Source organism: Tiliqua scincoides, chromosome 1 (genome assembly GCF_035046505.1).
Source record: "Tiliqua scincoides isolate rTilSci1 chromosome 1, rTilSci1.hap2, whole genome shotgun sequence".
Taxonomy (NCBI): Eukaryota; Metazoa; Chordata; class Lepidosauria; order Squamata; family Scincidae; genus Tiliqua; species Tiliqua scincoides.
The window spans coordinates 229,395,452-229,416,097 of record NC_089821.1 but is presented as its reverse complement, the minus strand read 5'-3'; the positions used below and the strand labels follow the sequence as shown (position 1 = coordinate 229,416,097).

The 20,646-nt window shown below is 43.7% G+C and overlaps 1 protein-coding gene across 1 annotated transcript; it reads left to right on the top strand.

Annotated features, from left to right (window-relative positions):
• Positions 1-1,749: 1,749 nt before the first annotated feature.
• On the top strand, positions 1,750-19,326 carry RBM34 (RNA binding motif protein 34). The gene is made up of 11 exons (XM_066611456.1): positions 1,750-1,851; positions 5,298-5,469; positions 9,567-9,706; positions 10,337-10,559; positions 12,721-12,780; positions 15,106-15,149; positions 17,119-17,202; positions 17,380-17,443; positions 17,531-17,573; positions 17,982-18,100; positions 18,993-19,326. The coding sequence occupies exons 1-11, from the start codon at positions 1,817-1,819 to the stop codon at positions 19,272-19,274; spliced, it is 1,266 nt and encodes a 421-aa protein (XP_066467553.1). The 5' UTR covers positions 1,750-1,816; the 3' UTR covers positions 19,275-19,326.
• Positions 19,327-20,646: the final 1,320 nt, after the last annotated feature.

Below are 20,646 nucleotides of genomic sequence, written 5' to 3'. Positions count from 1 at the left end.
TGTTGCAGTTGCCTCCATTCAGGGCCAGCTTTTTCTCATACAATATTAATGCTCCCCCCCCCCACCTTGCAATATCTCTGTGTCCAACTAGGTGGCTGCTTCCTTCATCTGCTGCACCCAAGAGTCCCCAGATTTTCCGTGTTTTTTGAGAAGTTGTTTTTCCCTGTTGCCACCGCAAGGAGGGTCACAATTTTCAAAGTTATTGAGCTGCTTCAGTTGTCTCTAAAGAGCTTCTGTTGTTTGTTTTGTGAATGTCTTCACAGTTGTGCCTGCTTCAAAGCCCTGATCAAGCACCTTTGTAAATCGAATGTTTACAGATTGAATGTAAGTTGGGGTCCCCTTGTATGCTCTATTTCTACTTGAAAGTAAACACAAATGCTGTAGAGAACATAGGAATGATAAAGGCTTGTCTGTGCGCAGTTATATGAAATGTGCCCCACAGGCTTAGGGCCCAATCCTATCCAGCTTTCTGACACTGATGCAGCCATGGTGCAGCCCCGAGGTAAGGAAACAAATGTTCCCTTATATCGAGGAGGCGTCCGTGACTGCCTCCCCACCACAGGATGCTGAGCACATCCTGTTGGCACAGCTGCATCAGCACTGGAAAGTTGGGTAGGATTGGGCCACTGGCTTTTGTGTGATCCTTCTGCAAATACAACTTAATGAGACAGAGTAGAAGGGAAATACCTTGCCAAGCACAGGGGAAATTGTATCAGTAATAACTCCAGGAATATTTGTGTTAGACCAGAGAAGGACACAGCCCTAAACCATGTTTGTTTAAAATAAAGAGAAGATGCTGACCTGGCAGGAGGGTGAAAGAGTAGTTGGCACCACTCTTCAGTAGTTTTGAGATGGTACATTAGGGAGATAGAGAGTGCTTCCCTGAACTTCAAAAAGAATCCTAAAATAAAGCTGGCACTGGGGAGTGGGCAGCCATGTCACTCCTCATCAGTGATCTCATGAGCATTCTCTCTAACAGGGATCTGTAATAGTCATACAACCAGCAGTGAAAGGGGAAATGGCATTTTCCCTGTAGTAAAACAGTGTGGGTTATTAAATAAAATGTTCCTGCAACTTCAGCCTTCAGGAAAGAGTTCTGGATCCTTCACAACAACCTCAAGGAAAGACGTTTAGATCCTGAACAACTGAGTAAAGCATGAGTCTTTCCTGAGTCTGCATGTTGCAGCACTGTAGACAGACCTGAGCAAGAGAACCATATAGGTCCAGTCATCAAAAGCAGAACCACCTGAAAGTGAGATCATGTTTCCAATGACAAAATATTGGTATTGGGATACTGGGAGAACAGAATTTACCCACAACATATGCAGAAGCTGAGGAGGGGAAACTCAAGTGTCCTCAAGTATCCTCAAGTGTAAGAACAGCACATGTTTTGCACAATAAGATGAGAGCATAGAAAAGCTCTTTGGAATTTCTAAATAGATTCAATTTTATAATATACACAGCCCACTGCTATTTGGATAGCACATCAACTGCACTGCTCCCAGAGCAATTACCACCATATCCTAACCCTGTGCAGGCAAATATTCTTTCCTCAGCGTCTGTGGAACCCCCTGCCACTGGAGCACATGTCAGAAGCAGTGATGGGTCTGTGCAGGCTCCTCCAGCTTGTGCTCCGGCCGGTCCCCACCAGAGGGCGCTCCTGAGCTGCTCCCACTGACCGCAGCGCTGCTGGAGCAAGAGCGCGCCCGAGACGAAAGCAACGTGGGCGGGACTTCGAGGCGGAAGGGCGGGCCCGCTGGAGACCAGGTGGTATTCGGCAGAGTGCGAGCCGCTGCGGGACCTTTCTCTGGAGAAGATGAAGTCCAAGAAGGCGGGCAAGGTCCGGCCAGGGTAAGTCTGGCTGTTGGCTCTTTCCGCCTACCCCCCCCAATCCGGAATGCTGATCGCGTTCTATTCCCGCTCCCTCCCGTCCTCGCTTGGCTGCCGCACCGCGCATGCGCTCTTTCCACAGTGGTGCTGCTGGAGTCCAGAAGTCTCGCCCTTTGCCTGGAATTCCCCCTCGTGGGGCTCCCTGGTTGTGCTAGGGGGGCGCTCTGCACGTGCCCAGAGTTCCTCTTGTCTTTAGAATTGCTTCTCACATTTTCAAGTGCCTGAGTCCTGGAACATTAAATGCAGCAGAGCTTCAAGGCTGACCGAAAGGAGGGAATCTGGCATCCCAAAGTGGGGGTTCTCCCTTCCTTTCTCCAGGGCTGGAAGGCAACTCAGGTGGTGACATCAAGCAGCAGATCAGGGGGTGCCCAGCCCATCCACCCCAATGTCTGCAATGCCCCCCGCACCGGGGCACATGAGAAGGGGGTACTTTGTACCTGGGCCCAGGGTCAAAAAGGGGACCCAGGATCCAGAAATTTCCTGGGGCCTTACATTTTCCTATCTCGCCTGGACTTGCTGCCCATGTGGGATGCTGGGGGCATTACTGGGGGCTTGGTAGTGGCTGCTGCCACAAGCCACATGCACCAGGCTAAGGAATGCTGACGTGCCACTTATCACAGTGGTAAATGAAATCTGGGGCGAAACTGGCCTCTTTGGCTTGTTTCAAACAAGCCACACTTGCCACAAACGAGTGTAGAGGAGCTCAGGGACACAGCTGCAGAAGTAGGCTTTTATACACAAAGGACACTTTCCACTCTACTGTGAACCTTAATACGATGCTAATTTTCTGCAATGATCTTCTATATTTAAAAGGTTTTAGAGAGTCTTTGACGTTTGTTTGGTTTTCTGTATTGCTGAATCCACTAGTTGACACCACTTGGGCAGGTAGATCTGGGCTCTGCATCGGGCTGTCCAGTAGACCTGGACTCCAAAGACTATTCTGAATGTCGCCACCCTGTTTCACCTATATTCTGCCCGCCACCATTGCAACCCTCCCCCAATCTGTTGTCCCCCCCTTTGGGAAGGGACCCAAAAGAAATTTTATACCCCCTGATAAAATTCCTCTCAGAGGCCCTCCTTCCCTCTCTCTGGATTGGAGAAGGAAGAGGGTGACGGAGGTTAGTGTAGCTAGTTCACTACTTTCCTCTCTTTCTCTTCTGTTCCATCATTCTCTTCCTTTTCCATTCCAAGAAGTGGAAGGATCAAAGGTTGGTACTTAATGTGGTGGTGGTGAGGTGCCCAGAAGTCTTGAGCCAGCCCTGCCTCTGTGGTTTCTCTATAGTTATGATAGATTTGCACAACTTTTGTCTAAAGACAAATACATTATTGGATAACCTGTAGCTGCTTAGAAATGAACATGAAGATGATTTCTAATATTTGTAGTTTCTATTATACTTAATGTACAAAATGCTGTTCCGGTCATGGTAGCGAAAATGATTTGTGATCAACGGGACTCTGCCACTTCTTCAAGGGATGAAACCTTGTTCCTGACCTAATGCTATGTTTCTGAAATGCAAGGTAGATCAAGGACAAGCCTTTGCTCCCAAGCCTTGAGCTGGGGATGAGATTGGGGATTGTTCCCTCATTTGTGCTACATTTTGGAGGTCCTCAGGACAGTCATTGGCATCCTTCAGTCTTGGAAGACTATGGTGTCACGCTCTGAATGGTGGTTCTGGAACAGAGTGTCCTCTCCAGTGCGCGAAGCCTGGGTAAAGCAGATATGGAGGATAGGCTGTTACCCATGCAGCAAATCCCCCCTCTCCACGTCGCTGAAATGGTCCAATGGAAAGGCAGAGGCCAATACGGTTGGTTCCAGCGGCGTCGCAGGAGTTGCCAGCTATGAACTGCCTCAGGGACTCAGGCTCCGGATTTTACCTCGAGGTTGACTCCTGAAGCCTTTTCCATAACTGGATGTAGCCACAAGGCAGTGGAGGTTTGGGATCAGAGTTTTCCTTCTCTTAGATGAGCTGCCTTCCCAGGCTGACGAGTCCCATCTACCTGGTGGCTGTTAAATCGCTTCTTACGACAAGTACAGCCAAACTGAGGGCCTATTCTTATCCCCAGCCCCCAGGGGTAGCCTCAGGACAAAACAGCTAATATTATAATGCCATTGTACAAATCTATGGTAAGGCCACACCTGGAGTATTGTGTCCAGTTCTGGTTGCCACATCTCAAAAAGGACATATTGGAAATGGAAGAGGTGCAAAAGAGGGCAACTAAGATGATTACTGGGCTGGGGAACCCTTCCTTATGAGGAAAGGCTACGGCGTTTGGGCCTCTTCAGCCTAGAAAACAGATGCCTGTTGGGAGAGTTAGGACAGACAAAAGAAAATATTTCTTTACTTAGCGTGTGGTCGGTCTGTGGAACTCCTTGCTGCAGGATGTGGTGATGGTGTCTGGCCTGGATTCCTTTAAAAGGGGATTGGACAAGTTTCTGGAGGAAAAATCCATTACGGGTTACAAGCCATGATGTGTATGTGCAACCTCCTGATTTTAGAAACGGGCTGTGTCAGAATGTCATTGCAAGGGAAGGCACCAGGATGCAGGTCTCTTGTTATCTGGTGTGCTCCCTGGGGCATTTGGTGGGCCGCTGTGAGATACAGGAAGCTGGACTAGATGGGCCTATGGCCTGATCCAGTGGGGCTGTTCTTATGAGTCCGGCACAATTCTCCCCTCTCCCTAGTTTCAGCTGAAAAGGAAGTCTGGGACTTGATGCAGAGCAGCCGATCAACCCCAGATCTCTTCTCTGGCTCCAGAAAGAGGGGCCAAGGCTAGTTTCTGTGTATGTTGGGAAGGAAGCAGTATTGTCTGAAATACTGTGCAATTACAGAAATGATTCCCCCCCCCCCCCCACTGCCTGCCTCAAGGTTGGGAGGGAGACTGGGACTAATCAGGGTCACTTTGGTGAGTAGAAATTGTCGAACTGGCTTTTTATCTAAGTTTCACAGATTCCCAATCTTTCTGTGGCTGGAAAGTTGGTGACTTCCTGGATGTTTCTTTTTGAAACAAAAACAAATGAACTTAATGCAACAGTGAGAAGAAGGAAAAATATACTGTCATAGGGTCTAATCCTGTTCAACTTTCCAGTGCTGATGTAGCCACAATGTAGCCCCAAGAAAAGCAAATAGATGTTCCCTTACCTTACCCAAGAAAAGCAAATAGATGTTCCCTCCCTGACTGCCCCACCACCGCAGAATGCAGTAGACACCTCAATAAAACACTGTAAAAGTGCAGCATTCTGAAAATGCCATTTCACATTGATGTATTTTTGGAAATGTCTGAAATTTTCTAGATGTTACAATTGGTCACTTGAGTTTGTTGCATTGCAGAACTTTCCACATAAAAGTGTTTGTATAAAATTGCCAGTGGTGTTAAATGACTGATGGTTAACTTTATATCGTTTATAGCAAGGCACAGAAGAAAGATGCTTTACCTTCACCGAGTGAAGATTATATCGTGGGGCAAGTGGCCAACAGCCTGTATCAAAATAAGCCCACAGCATGTGGTACAAGTGTTCTGGGGCAACTTTTCAGTGCTCCTGCAGTTGAAACACAGCCAGTGTATGTTGCTGTGCCAAGGGTAAGTACAGTTCTTTTCCTAGGCCAGCCAAAAGATGGCAAATTCAGTCCCCAGCTCTGAGTCATTGGAGCCTTGTGATCAGATTGTTAGGGGAGAGCCGAGGGCTAAAGAATGGTCACATCTTAAGATTGGAACCTACAAGTGGCTCTTAAATGGTTCAATTGGTGGATTCCCATAATTTATCCAACTGTTTTAGACAAATGTTGAATATTGGTGAAGAATGTTGGTGAAATGGTAAATGTTAGTAACCCCCAAGGTTAAACAGGCCCACTCATTTACTGTTTTTTAAATAAATAAATAAATTCATGTATGTTTCATATCCACCTCTTATACACATTGCCTGAAGGTAGTTTTATACAATATTTCAAATAATTTTGTGCATAAAACAAGGTTTGTGCATTAAGCACGGTTTATTTTATTTAGACAAAAAAGTTTTAAAAAGTCATGTTGGCACTCAAAAAAGTTCCCTATTTTGGAAGTCTAGATAAGGGGTGATCAACCTGTAGCAAGACAAGCAGGTAGGCAACTTGCAGCTAGAGGGGATGACTCAGCTAACATTAACAGGAAGCAAGTTCACTGAGTTGTCCCCTCTACCTGCACATTGCTTGCCTGCTTGCCTTGCTATAAACCTTCTGCTTATAGTGTCTAGTTAAAGCAAGTAACAATTCCTTTGCATGAGTATAAATAACATAAACAAAGGAAATGGGTGCAGGCAACCCATTACCCATGTCCTGTGCAGGGGGACACAGAGATACGGTTCTCCTATATCCAAGATAGGGCCAGGAACACATTCTCTGAAGATATGGGGGGGGAAGCCTATACTCCAAATGCGGCCGTGCCATCGATTTATACAATGGCATAATAATATTTGCAGTTTTATTCTCAATCCTTTTTTTAATGATCCCAAGCATGGAATTAGCATTCATACCTGCCACACACTGGATCCCAAGGTGGATCACTTATTGATCATTTTATCCTCAAGTTGCATGGTTTACAAGCTTGGTTGTAATTGGAAATGTTTCTGTGCGTAAACCTGTACAACAGTGGTTCTCACACATTTAGTACCAGGACCCACTTTTTAGAATGAGAATCTGTCAGGACCCACCACAAGTGATGTAATGACCGGAAGTGACATCATCAAGCAGGAAAAGTTTTAACAATTCGAGGCTGCAATCCTACCCACACTTTCCCAGGATTAAGTCCCATTTATTAGCATTGTTAAAAGAATATACATAGTAGCTTGTTTAAAGTCCAGGTTTGTAACATTTACCCAAATGCGGTCACATACCAGGGTAGCATCAAGTCTAATAAAAATAAAATATTGAAATGAATGGGGACCCACCTGAAATTGGCTCACAACCTACTTAGTGGGTCCCGACCCTCAGTTTGAGAAACACTGCTGTACATCATATAACCCAACAACTTGAATACAGCCCACCAAACCTGTATTTGAGTCTGTCAGATGCTTACAATGCTTATTTCATTGGCATAACAAGTTTTCATGACATGATTTGTATCCATGTTATAGGATACAAGGATGTTGTATTCTTTATAGGATGTTAGGTATCCATGTATAGTCACTGAAAAAGAACAGATGATTTTATTATGGTAGTCTAATTTTTCACACTATGCTTGTTTACAATTATACATCTCTTTGTGGTAATGCAGGCCAAAGAGCATAGATCTAATACTAAGACGTATTAATCTAAATAAAGCTGCAGCCATACCCTGCTGATAAGTCTTTAATGCCATGAAGTCTTGTGATTGTTTTTACAGGCTTTGAATGATGTAACAAAGTGCTGTTATAATATATTTGGCCCCTGTCATCGGCAGACCTTAAGACGTTTTTACGGAGCGGCAGCACATAATTTAGCACTAACAAAAATTGTCGTCAGAACCTTCAAAAATTCCTTGTTGACAATTGCTGTTTTATACCTTCCAGTTTGTGAATGGAAAAACGTTATTCAGAAATGGATTTTTCTTTTAAAAAATGCTGTCTCTACTGACATGGTGTCTGAAATTGTACGATTGACAAACACAACTTTGAATTTTCTGTGTAATGCAACGATCCCTTTGGCACTTCTCTTTGAGACATCACTTCAAAGGCATAACACACTGTCCCAATGCCCAGGGCATTGATGACACAACATTACATCATGACATCACTTCTGGGTTCTCCTCAGAGGAAGAGGCACTAGTGGTTTTGCACCACCCCATTCCTTCTCCTGTGGATGCTCCCCTTTGAAGGGGTGCCCCCTTCAAGGGGGAGCCTCCACAGGAAAAGGGTGCAAAGCAGCTAGTGCCTCCTCCAGGGAGAAACCAGAAGTGACTGCTTTATACTGCTTGCAGCTTCATGCCCCCTCCATTCCTTCTCCTGTGGAGGCTCCCCTGAGAAGGAACAGGGTCAAGAAGCCGCCAGTGTCTCCTCCATAACTAGGGCGCAGCCTGAGGGGTAGTCATGCACTCCCCTTGGCATAGCACTTGGGGCAGGTGCCCCTCAGGCTCCGCCCTAGTTATGCCTTTACCTAATTTCATAGTTTAATGAAATAGCATGAGAGTTGTTTCCATTTTTAGTCCATGGGCAACAACTCCCATTATGCAGTGGTGTCACTTGAGTTGGTGCTTAGCTCATATGAAATATTATTATTATTAACAGTATTTATATACCACTTTTCAACAAAAGTCCACAAAGCGGTTTACAGAGAAAATAAAATAATTAATGGCTCCCTGTCCCAAAAGGGCTCACAATCTAAAAAGATGCAAAAGAACACCAGCAGACAGCCACCAGAAAGGACACAGCTGGGGCAAGGAGGGCCAGTTATTCTCCCCCTACTAAAAAAAAAAGAGCACCCCCCACTTGGAAAAGTGCCTCTTATTCAGTTAGCAAATAGGCAAACTGAAGACTTGTCAGCTCTCATCTAAAGATAATTTTAAACTTATCTTGTTATTTGTTATTGTCACATCAGTTATTGTACTGTTTAAAATACTTTTCACAATAAGAAAACAAACCATGTCGACCCATTGTGCAGCGGCAATGAAGAAGGCCAATTCTATGCTTGGGATCATTAGGAAAGATATTGAGAACAAAACGTTGTGCTGCCATTTTACAACGGCATATTATACTGCCATTGTACAAATCTATGGTAAGGCCACACCTGGTGTATTGCATCCAGTTCTGGTCGCCGCATCTCAAAAAAGACATAGTGGAAATGGAAAAGGTACAGAAGAGAGCGACTAAGATGCTTACTGGGCTGGGGCACCTTCCATATGAGGAAAGGCTACGGCATTTGAGCCTTTTCAGCCTAGAAAAGAGACGCCTGAGGGGGGACATGATTGAGACATACAAAATTATGCAGGGGATGGACAGAGTGGATAGAGGGATGCTCTTTACATTCTCACATAACACCAGAACCAGGGGACATCCATTAAAATTGAGTGTTGGGAGGGTTAAGACACACAAGAGAAAATATTTCTTCACTCAGTATGCGGTTGGTCTGTGGAACTCCTTGCCACAGGATGTGGTGACAGCATCTGGCCTGGACGCCTTTTAAAGGGAATTGGACAAGTTTCTGGAGGAAAAATCCATTACGGGGTACAAGCCATGATGTTTATGCGCAACCTCCCGATTTTAGAAATGGGCTATGTCAGAAGGCCAGATGCAAGGGAGGGCAGCAGGATGAGGTCTCTTGTTATCTGGTGTGCTCCCTGGGGCATTTGGTGGGCTGCTGTGAGATACAGGAAGCTGGACTAGATGGGCTTATGGCCTGATCCAGTGGAGCTGTTCTTATGTTCTTATTATGTTCATGTGCTTGAAGTCATTTTAGTGTTTGTCTCCAATTCCAGGATCATAACCTATTACAACACAGGCTTCTTCTCAAAAATGTGAGACAATTAAGCTGTTGCCATGAATGCTTTAAGAGCTATACGGAAATGTATTGGAGCTGAAATATGAGAAGTTGTTTAGGATAATTTTTTTTATAACAACTATATCTTTGGAGGGAGTCATTAAACAGAAGTTGTCCCTATTTTACAGGCTATTTTTTCATTTGACCATATGTAATCAAACTGTTTAAAATAAGTTTTCTTCTTTCTAAAAGGAAAATAAGAAGCGCAAGCATGCAGAAGTGGAAACAGTCACTGAAGTTCAGAGTTCCTGTACTGAAAGTAACTCTCTGAAAAAAATGAAGAAAGCTAAAAAGAAGGATCTCTCTCTAGCAGAGGAAAGAGTGGCAAGCAGGTAAGTAACTGCACAATCCTAGGAATATATACTGTAAAGTAAATTGCGCTGATTTTTAATAGACATATTTCCAGTTAAGTGTGTGTAGGATTGCATCCTAAATTTTATAAAGCCAGCCTCATTTATGAGATGTGGATGAGAGAGGTTAGAGTTTTTAGAAGAACAGCATGAGCAAAGTCTTACTGCTTTATTCTCATTTTCAATTTTCTGCTATCTGTGTGCATTATTAACAAACATATTTGTTATAGTAGTTACAAATGTAAATTAGCTCCATGTTCAATCAGAACAGGTTAGTGTCTTATGTACATTTCCGTGATAGTAAGTTCCATTGAACTCAATGGGACATTTCTGATCACACATGTATCGATTGCATTGTTAGAGACCTACAAAAATGAAGAGTATAATGTGTTCGTAATCTGTTTATGCATTTTTTTATTTGAGAGGTTTGTTAACTGAATGTGGCTCATGAACAACTCTCATTGTGGTACAATATTTTAATTTACTTTTCATTTACGCTTCTATAACAGTAGATGTTTTGTTACTTCAGTGGATAGGTCAATTATATAGATTTTTTTTTTTAGGGGGAAACCCTGTTAATAGTTTGACTGCAATGTTTCATTGTTCATCAAGGGAGCGTGCTTTGGATCAAGCAGATGAAGAAGAGGAGGAAAAAGAAACACAGATCAAACAGAAGTTGAAAAATAGACCATCTCAGTTGACCAAACATCTGTTAGCTTCAGATGAAGATGCTAGAATAAAACAGAAGAAAGTACAAGTCAACCGGGCTGAGGAAAAGTTAAAAAATAAAAGGACTATTTTTGTGGGAAATTTACCTGTTAGTTGTACAGCGCAGGTAAGTGCTTTAATTTAGGGATCTGAACCTAGGCAGTTAAAACAAATAGCTGGGGGGAGGCCTAAGATCTCAAACACACTTTTCAGGAATAAATATTGATATGTGAGATATTCATATGAGTAAATTTGCTTAGGAACAGGCTGCTGTTTGGTAATCTGCATCTAAATTTAAATGTAGTGATATTGATTTTATCCGCTTACAGCATTTTTCCCCTTTACATCTTGACTATATACCGTATTTTTCGCTCCATAAGACGCACCTAGTTTTTAGAGGAGGAAAACAGGAAAAAAATATTCTGAACCAAATAGTGTAATAAAATATTTAATAAACTATAACAGAATAACATTTGAACCATGTAAAGTGAACAGCAGTCAACAGTGGCATTAAGAACCATTATCACCGTCATTAACAAATGGAGATACTTAAAGGTTTGGGTACTCTAGTTTTCTGGAAACCCCAAGAACTCAGAATTTTTAAAGCTCACAAAAGCAGGTGCACACAAATAGGGGATCACATTATCTTTCTGCTACAATGATGTTCTGCCAAATTCCAATCCACTGGGCCTTGTGCCCGATTAAGGCTGATCAGTCCCCCTTGTGCAACTCACCAGTGCAGCAAGCAAAAGTGAGTCCAGTTCCAGTCCACAGATGCCAAGTAAATAAGTCCCATCAATCAGAGTTGCCAAATCAGAATCCAGAGCCAATAAGCCAAATTACAGTCCAAGGTCAGGTTCCAGGTACAGTAGGTCAGTCAAATCCGTCAGGGTACCCAAGTCTAGTCACAAGCCACAGTCAGATTCCAACTTCAATGAAGTCAGTCTCCTCTCCTACCTCCAACCTGCACTCCTTCAAAACCCACAAACCCTTTCTGCCTCAGGTACTCCTTATATCCCCGAGGGCCCTATTGCCTTCCAGTGGCTGCAGCTGTGCAGCACACTCTGCTGGATGCCCAGGCCTTACCCTTAAAGGGGCCACTGCTGACACCACATCTACCTCCTCGCCAGTTCCCATACAATACATTACAAATGAACAAGTGGAAAATCCAACCACAACTTGAATTCTCAAGACACAACAAACCTCTGGATTTATGGTGAGAACCGAGCCTTACCTGGGGCTTGTGCAATAAGCAAACACTGGCATTCTGACCAAGGAGACAGTTTTTTCTTTGTGATGGGGGGGGGCTTACATTTAGATGCTGGATGAGGTGAGTGAAAGCGCCCCTCCCCTGCTGTCTGAGTGTGTGGGGGGGGCAGAGCATCTGTGTGTGTAAGAGAAGGGGGCAGCCTGTGTGTGTGAGAGAGGGGGGAAAGTGTTTGTGTTACAGAGAAGTTGTGATGCTCCAGGCTTGGGGTGGGGGGAAAGAGAGGCTGTGATGCTCCAGGCTTGGAGGGGGGGAGAGAGAGGCTTTCCTGGGAGTAAGCCCCCCTGACTCTAATGGGACTTACTTCAGAGTAGGCATGCACAGGATTGGGCAGCAAGACTGCCACGCCACCCACGCTTTCCTGGGAGTGAGCCCCACTGACTCTGAGACTTACTTCTGAGTAGACATGCGGGCTTGCTCAGTGAGACTGCCACCCCACCCACGCTTTCCTGGGAGTGAGCCCCAGTGACTCTGCGACTTACTTCTGAGTAGACACACAGGCTTGCCAGGCTCAAGCTCTGGCGGGCTGCAGTGCCTTGGAGCCCTGCTCATCGCCCTCGCGCTCCATCCGGCGCTGCTACAGTCTGCGCAGGTGCTGAGGGAAGGCAGGAGCCCCCGCCAGCTCAGCCTCTGACTGCCTGGGGAAGTAGAGCAGAAGAGTAGAGTAGAGCGGGCAGGGGGCGGGGCCGGGGCAGAGTTTTGTGGGGGGTTTTTTTTGCAGTATTCGCTCCATAAGATGCACACACTTTTCCCCCCACTTTTTTGGGGGGGAAAAGTGCATCTTATGGAGCGAAAAATATGGTAGTATAATTCAGCTTTAGAGAAGCCAGATTTTCAAGTTCCACTTTTAGTTTTTAATATTATTTCTCTTCATGAAACATACTAAGTTTTTGGAACATGTTAGTTTATAGCATTAAGAATAAAAAAGACACAGAGTTTTACAAACTGTTTGGGTGCAGTTGTTGTGGCTTCGTTATCACTCATATTTGCATTAATAAAGTGAACAAAATATCTGTTTTAGATGCTGATCGTGTTTTTCAAAGAATATGGACAAATTGAATCTGTTCGCTTCCGCTCATTGGTATGTTTCTTTTGTGGTTGTTACAGTTTTTCTAATAGTAGCTGTTCAAGTTTCATTGGAAGAAAGCCTCCATTCTCTAGAAGAGGGGCCTGCAACCTTTTTCTTTAAAGGGGCCAGACATTCAGCAGTGATGTCATCATGTCACCTCTGAACTTCCAGATTGTCACGTACCTGGAAGCAGCCCACATGGAGCTCAGCTTGAGTGGCTTTGCTGCCCACCCAGTTTTCTGTATGCCAGGTGGGGAATAGGGGAGTCTCCCACCAGGCTTGAAGAGTCCCTGTGATGTGTGGTGGCACAAGGATTCCACAAGCCTGAACAGGCAACGCTGCCATTCCTTGTTGGGTGCACAGCAAACTGAGCGGGAGACAAAGCCGCACAGGCCAGACTTCGGCTTGTGGGCCAGATAACTTTGGTTGACATGCTAGTTCTGGCTGTGGGTTGCAGATCCCTGTTCTAGACAGAGGCAGAGTTGTGCTAAATGCAGGACAATAGCAACTGCTTCTGCTTTTCCCTGTGGGGTGCTGTGTTTTCATACAGCTACCCCTGTTGAAAGGGGCTGATGAATACACAGTCTTATGGCTGGAAATTTCTCATCAGGAGAGAATAGAAACTGTTCTAGGAAAAAATGTTTTCTGTAACACAATTGACAAGTGTAGATGGTGTAGATTAGAAATTCTTCAGCTTTAGAGCTGTTGCCCATCCTGTTCCAAAGATGAACTCTAGAAGTGTGATATGACAAAACCAGTCTCTGGCACAGTGGTTCCCAAACCAGCAAGTCGTAAACCACCAGCCAGGGAAGCAATGGGCTATGTCACTTTAAGGAGCAGGGAGGGGGGAAAGGCAGTAACAGAATCCCCAGAATTATGCTGTTGCCAGGGAGGGGAGGGGGTTTTTCACTTTGCTTCAGCCAGCACTGGAGTCCTGGGAAGTCTGGAGGATCTGGGGAGCCCTCCCCAGGGCTTCCCAAGCCTCTGTAAGCCTGTTAAAAAGAGAAAAAAAATTGGCATTTCTGGTTTTGTTCTGAAAACCAGAAGTGCCCATTTTTTTCCTATTTTTCATACTTACAGAGGCTTGAGGAGCCCTCAGGATGGCTTGCCAGACCTCCCAGGACTCCAGTGCTGGCTGGAGGTAAGTGAAAATCCTCCTCTCCTCTCCAGCAGCAGCGCAATCATGGAGATTGTGTTGCTGCAGTCCCATCCCAGCAAATGGTTTTCTCCTCCTAAGGAGGACTTTGGGAATCACTGATCTAGCAGGTTTTGCAAAACTAGATATAAGTAACCAAGAGAATGCCTGAGTAATTCAGCTTACTGTTCAGTCTGTGCAAGGCTGCTATAAGTGGATTTGCCAATGGTGCACCAAACAAGCATAGTGTTGCACACTGAATAAAAGGTTACACAATTACAAAAAACACTACACTGCATTCCAAACTAACCTGGTTCAGCTCACCCACATACTTATTGCCCTAGTCTGGTTGTGTAAATTGGCCTAAACCAGCATAATTTAGACATGTAGTTTTGCTTATGTCAGAAGGATAGCTGTTGGCCCTCAGCAAGCAAACAGGTAGCAATTTTCTTCCAGCTTCCCCCCCCCCCATTGCTTGTTATGGCATTAAAAAGGCCACAACAGGCAGTGGTAACATTGCCGCAATGATGTGACAAGGGATGGGAAGGTGGAGAAGCAAAAGGAGAGAAAATACTGCAGTGGGGGTGGTGCATCGAGGTGAACATTTACCTCAGGGTTCACAAATATTGGCTGAGTCAATTTGTGGTTGCTACTGACTCCTCTCCCCTGTGTTTTCTGTGCACGCCAGACAATTTGGTGGAAGAAAACTAGATATCTTGTATCATGCTGGGCTTTGGAGCATACCTCGACACAAAAAAGCTTTTGTGTTGAACAAGGACCCTTGTCCCTGGCAAACAAATCTGTGGAAATGTAACCTAGCCACCCTGAACCATCAGTAAGACTGGCTCAAGTCCAAGGAGAGAAGAACAGGGAGGTTGCCCACAGAGGGGATAAGATCCAGTGTGCACCACTGCTGCTGGATCCACCCCCTCTTGCTACCTTGCTCACTGCCAGAGTGCCTAGCAGCCAAAAGGAGGTACAAGCCCATAGGATTGGGCTGTTAACATCTTTGATTTCTAATCTGTTCTCTTAAGTGTGTTCAGTTGTTTTTGCACAGTGAAGTGGGTACTAGCAATATTGGAAACAGCACTATCCTTTTTTTTTTTAACAGTGCACTGGCACGTTAAAATGTTTATAATGTGCATAAAGCTGAATCAGTCCTCCCAACTAACTTTTCTGTTTTTGTTTTATTTTCCCTTAAGATTCCAGATGAGGATACTCTGTCCAGAAGAATGGCAGCCATAAAGTAAGTTACATAATTTCTGTGTGTTCATTTTTGATAAGAAAAAAGGCAATTTAACTTTCTCTCATTTTGTTAATCAGTTCCATTTCCAGTAGAAAATGTTTATAATACAGGTAGAGCCTATTTATCCGTGTTAATTCTGTTCCATGACTTGGCACAATTAACAAAAAACTGAGTCCATAGAGTGTGCTGAGTCCATAGAGTTATAGCCCATAGTGCAAATAGGCTGCAGCCTGACACTTCCGGTTGGAAGGAAACTAAGGCAGCTGTTCTCAATTCCCTCCCCTCCCGTCCATACTCAGCCCTCCTGTTGCCAGCTGTCCTGCTTCTTTCACAGTTGGAATGGTGAACTTACTTGGGAAGCCTCTGTGTCCCAAGCGGCCTCCCAACAGCGCTGCAGGTTCTTCTCCTCCTCGCTGCTCCTGCAACACCTTCCAACCACCATCATGGAAACTCCTCTGCCCTGGAGCATTCTGAGACTTGTAGTTCGGCTCTTTGCTCACCCTCACCTGTCTCTCCAAGGCTTCCCAAGAGCCTCCATCATCTCGGGAGATCGGAATTCAGCAAACACTCCCTGGGTTTTTTAAAGCAATCACCCCTCCTGCCTCCCCCCTGTTGCCAGCTGCCGGGCTTCTTTCACAGGTGGGATGCTGAGCTTTTCAGAGTCCAGCCCTATGCATTTCTGCTCGGAAGTAAGCCCCAATCCAGTCAATGGGGCTTACTCCCATGAAAGTGTGGAGAGGATTGGGCTGTAAATAGCATGCTTTTCTTGGTGGAAAGGTTTTGTGATAGCCTGCACCATGGGGGGGGGGGGGAGAAATTCAGCAAACACTCCCTCAGTTTTTTAAAGCAATCCCCTCTGTTGCTACAGCACCTGCCCCTGTGTGTGTGTTTGTGTGTGTGTGAGAGCGAGCTCCACCTTCACCTTGCTGCATGTGTTCTGGCTACAGAGGTTCTTGCCCCCCTTCCCCTCTTCAGCCTCGGCTGGCTCAGGAGCTCCAGGAATGTTACTGTTCCTTTGCAAGGGGAACCTCTTCCAGGGCACCAGGGCTATTCCCTGCCTGGGTGAGGCGGAGCCTTTTTGCAGTGTTTTGCAGTGTTTTAAGACGCCAGCGTAGGGCAAAGGAGGCAAAGGGGTGTGTGACATTCAGTACCCCCACCCCATTGGAGTTGAGACAAATCTGCAGATAAAAAAATCCGTGGATAAATAGGCTGCACCTGTACATAAATATGAAAACATGTATAACCACTTTCAGCAGTGCACTTTTCTAAAGATACAGTGAACTCTCAACTGTCCTGGACCCCAGTGGAATTAAGCTCTCTCTGGAATTCACAGATCAGTAGAAAAGGCAGAGTAGCAATTTGCACTATAGCTGCTGTAGTCTAATAGCAACTCAAATTTTGCCTTTATTGAAAGGCAGAAAGTCCTTTATATTCAGTCCCTTACTATTATATAGAACTTGTACTGGCACAGCTTTTGTGGGAGATAAAGTCCTCTTAAGCCATTTTTGCCCAGCCCTCGGGTGTACACATTTGGTCTCTGTTGTGTAAATGCAACGTTGGGTAGAAATGGCTTAAGATGCCCCAAGAAAGAGCAGAAGGGATCACTGTCCACTTCAGCTCAGCCCAATTGTGCTGTATATCAACTGAGTCAGAGTATTGATGCAGTAATACTAGAAGAGACTGACCCTGCATGCTCTTGGAGGGGAGGGGTGAAGATAAAAAAAGTAAAGGGTGTACAGTATATTACTGTTAACAGTGGGGTCGAGTCATTGGGAAAAGAAAAGTACAATTCTTTATATACCTTCTAAATAACAATGTATGCAGTAGAACGTGCACAAGTAAACGTGTTGAGAATAATGCTGTAAGTTCAAAAATCTGTTCAGTTATGAGTTCACCTTGCGTGAAAAATGTGTAAAAATTAGACTGTTTTCAGCCTAAAATATGGAAAAAACTTGTTTTTTTTCTTCAGGCGAAAGATACATCCTAATATGAAGTATGTTAACGCATATATTGTTTTCAAGGAAGAACATGCTGCTAATAATGCCTTAAAACGGTATGTAGGTTTGAATCACTTTTTCAGTAATCATATGACTGTGTGTCTGATTATACACAACTGAAAGCATGCAAATGTTACATTGTGTTAACATTTTTATGAAATAATGCAGTGCACAACCTAAATATGATAGCAATTATTTCTTCTGATGCCTTGTTCCTGTTATGGCTTCAATAGTAATGGATCAGAATTTGCCAGTGGATTCCACATCAGAGTTGACCTTGCTTCAAAATCCACTTGTGTAAGTAATTCAAATAAAGTTGAAAGATACTTCTTCCCATATTTTTCTTAAGGCTGCTGACACAGTTGTTCTTTGCTTGTTTAACAGCATGATAACAAGAAGTCTGTATTTGTGGGAAACCTTCCTTATGGTAAGTAGATCTTCATGAACTCTTCTCTACAGAGACTAGTTTAGCGTAAGAGTACTGTTTCAGAAGGTTTTGTAAAATCCAGTTTCTTCTGCAGACAAATGTATTTGGATGGTTTCTAGAGTATTAGCAATGTACTTAAATATGTACTGTATTTTTAAAAATATTAATTTTATATAAATCAAGACCTTTTTGTTTTGTTGCAAACTGTCAGACATTGTCATTATGAATTGTGAATTTATCAAGAATATTTTTGTTCGTGTTCAAAAGTGAAAGTAGTTTCTGCAGGCGGTTAAAAGGTTGGAACCTTTTTCTATTTAAATCTTAAATGAGAATGTTTTGAATTTTGATCCACACACCCTAAATAATGGTCTAATTGTTCACCAGCATGCTTTTTAAAACTGTTTACAGAAATTGATGATGACACCGTAAGAAAGCACTTCTCCGACTGTGGAAATGTTATCGGTGTACGAATTGTGAGGGATCGGAACACAGGCATTGGCAAAGGGTTTGGTTATGTTTTGTTTGAGGTAAATTAACTTTTATTACATACCTAGAATGAAAACAACATGATACTGCATTTATACTGCATTTAATGCATAGCATATTGATGTCTGACTCAAAGGTGCACAAAGACTGATGTCATGACCCATTGTATTTCAATGTACATAGAAGAAGCTGTGCAGAAATAAGAGTGACTTGAAGTACATTGGAGCACTATATGTGCTATTTACAGTATTTTTGTGCGGCTTCATACGAGGATGATAGATACAGTAAAAGATTTGTTAACTGGCATCCATAGGGAATGAGAGTTGCAGGTTAACCAAATATGCTGGCTTTTACCATACTTAACAAAGCCCCTCACCATTGCATACCAAAGGGGTCTCCATCTGCAGTGCAGCTTCATCTTCCATCCTCACAAGCAGGTCCTACAGAAGAGTCTTGACTTCCTTTGCAGTGCCATCATGAGGAGAAAGGTTAGAAATCCCTATTCCTAGAGGACCCATGTGAGGAAGGAAGGACAAGGAAGCAGTGCTGCAAAAGGAGCCCTGTCTGGTTTGGGAGGGGCTGTGTGGCAGGTGGGCAGCTTATTAACTGACACTTCATTAAGTTGTTCTGTTGTGTTTAATTATTAACCAGAATTGCAGTTCAAAAATTCCTTTTAAGAGTAGGTGTCCTGGAGTTTATTGAATTGGACTTCCCAACTAGAGCTGGCTTCTGGTGCTTGCTCAGGCATGATAACTGTGCACTGTGAGTTAACCCAGCTATATTTAAAATATGAGTATATCACATACTGACTGTAGAAAAATATATCACTGGCAAGTGGTACAGTGTGACAAACATAAGTGATTGTAGTCAAAGTTGAATGTCTAATTTTAGGTGTTGCCGTTTATATTTATTATACTCTCATTAACTTTAAAGAATACAGATGCTGTACACCTTGCTCTGAAACTAAACAACTCTGATCTGAAAGGAAGAAAGCTCAGAGTGCGACGGTCTGTTGAGAAGGAAAAATTAGAACAGAAAAGCTTAAACAAGAATGTAAAGAACTCTGGTGGGCTGAAGTACAAAAAAGTTGCTTCACTGAAAAATGCCAAAGGAAACTCCAGTACCTCTTTTGCTGGTGAAAAAGCAGTTCCAGGGAAAACGAGCAAAAAAGCAAAATCAAAAAACATGAAGAAAAAACTGAAAAAACACAAGTGAAATCATAATACACTGCAAAATGTGGATTTTTTTTTAAAAAATAAAATGGATTGTGTAACAGTCTACTTAACTCATTCTCTCCAACAGCAAACTTGGGTAGTCAGTTGCTTGTTAGCATGGAGATGAATTGGGCCACCCAAAGCTCAGATAATGGGTCTATGTGTTTTGGGGACGCTCTAAGTATGAAGACATATAAACATTTGTAAATTAAAAGGAAAAAAACTAAAATTGTCTAGGTTTCCAGAACCTATGGAATGATTAGGGTTCTCTGAACTGAGAATATTAGTTGCTTTCCAAAACAAAACAAAAAGATGAAAATGTAGGCAGGTGAAAGGTGGAATTGGCCTGTTCAAACAGCTTGTATGAAGAATCCTGGAGTTGAGGGTTGAGGAGATGCATGCCATGAGACTTTCCTCCAAGAAACTTTTAGTGATATACATATTTTCCCCTACCTCACAATAAAGGATGATGAGAAAATAGAGGGGATATTCATCAACTTTTTGGATAACACAAAGCTGGGGAATGGGGTAGCTAACACTCTGGAAGACAGCACCAAGAATCAAATAGCTTTGACAGGCTTAGTCATTGGATTCATACCAACAAAATGAAGTTCAGTGGAAACAAATACAAAATAGATACAAATAAACCAGACACATAAGCAAGTTGGGAGAGGCCAGGCTTGCCACAAGCACATGAAAAAGGATCAAGGTAGACTAACGGACCACAAGCTTTAATAATCTCACTTGGAATACTGCATTGAGTTTTGTGTACTATGTTTTAAAGACATCAGGAGCCCCACTAGATTAACAGAGAATGTTTCGCTTGATCTTAGCCAAAATAAGGCCCATTTAGTCCAGCTTCCTGTATCTCACAATGGCCCACTAGATGACTCAGAGCCCAATCCTATCCAATATTCCAGCACTGATGCAGCTGTGTCAATGTGGCATGCGCTGCATCCTGCAGTGGCAGAGCAGTCACGGGGTTCTTCAAGGTAAGGGAACATTTGTTCCCTTACTTCGAGGCTGCATTGGCTGTGGAAAGTTGGATAGGATTGGGCCCTCAGCGAGCATAAGACAAGAGACCTGCATCCTATTACTACTCCCTTGCATCTGGTAGTCTAGGGTAGCCTACTTCTAGAACCAAGAGTTTGCATTTTATATACCCATCATGGCTTGTAACCTGTGATGGACTCTTCTTCCAGAAAGCTGTCCAATCCTCTTTTAAAGGCAGATGCCACATGTTGCCTACATAGGCGCCTAGATAGGCCACGTGTTGTCACAATATCCTGTGCCAAGGAGTTCAACAGAATATACACTTGGTAAAGAAATGTTTTGTCTGTTCTAACTCCCCTGACACTCAATTTTAGTGGAAG

What these genes read in the sequence shown, in the direction of transcription:
- RBM34 (XM_066611456.1), top strand. Translation starts at nt 1,817, where the DNA reads ATGAAGTCCAAGAAGGCGGGCAAGGTCCGGCCAGG. An exon ending in GCGGGCAAGGTCCGGCCAGG is followed by an intron (nt 1,852 to 5,297) that starts GTAAGTCTGGCT and finishes TATCGTTTATAG; the next exon opens with CAAGGCACAGAAGAAAGATG. An exon ending in GAGGAAAGAGTGGCAAGCAG is followed by an intron (nt 9,707 to 10,336) that starts GTAAGTAACTGC and finishes TTGTTCATCAAG; the next exon opens with GGAGCGTGCTTTGGATCAAG.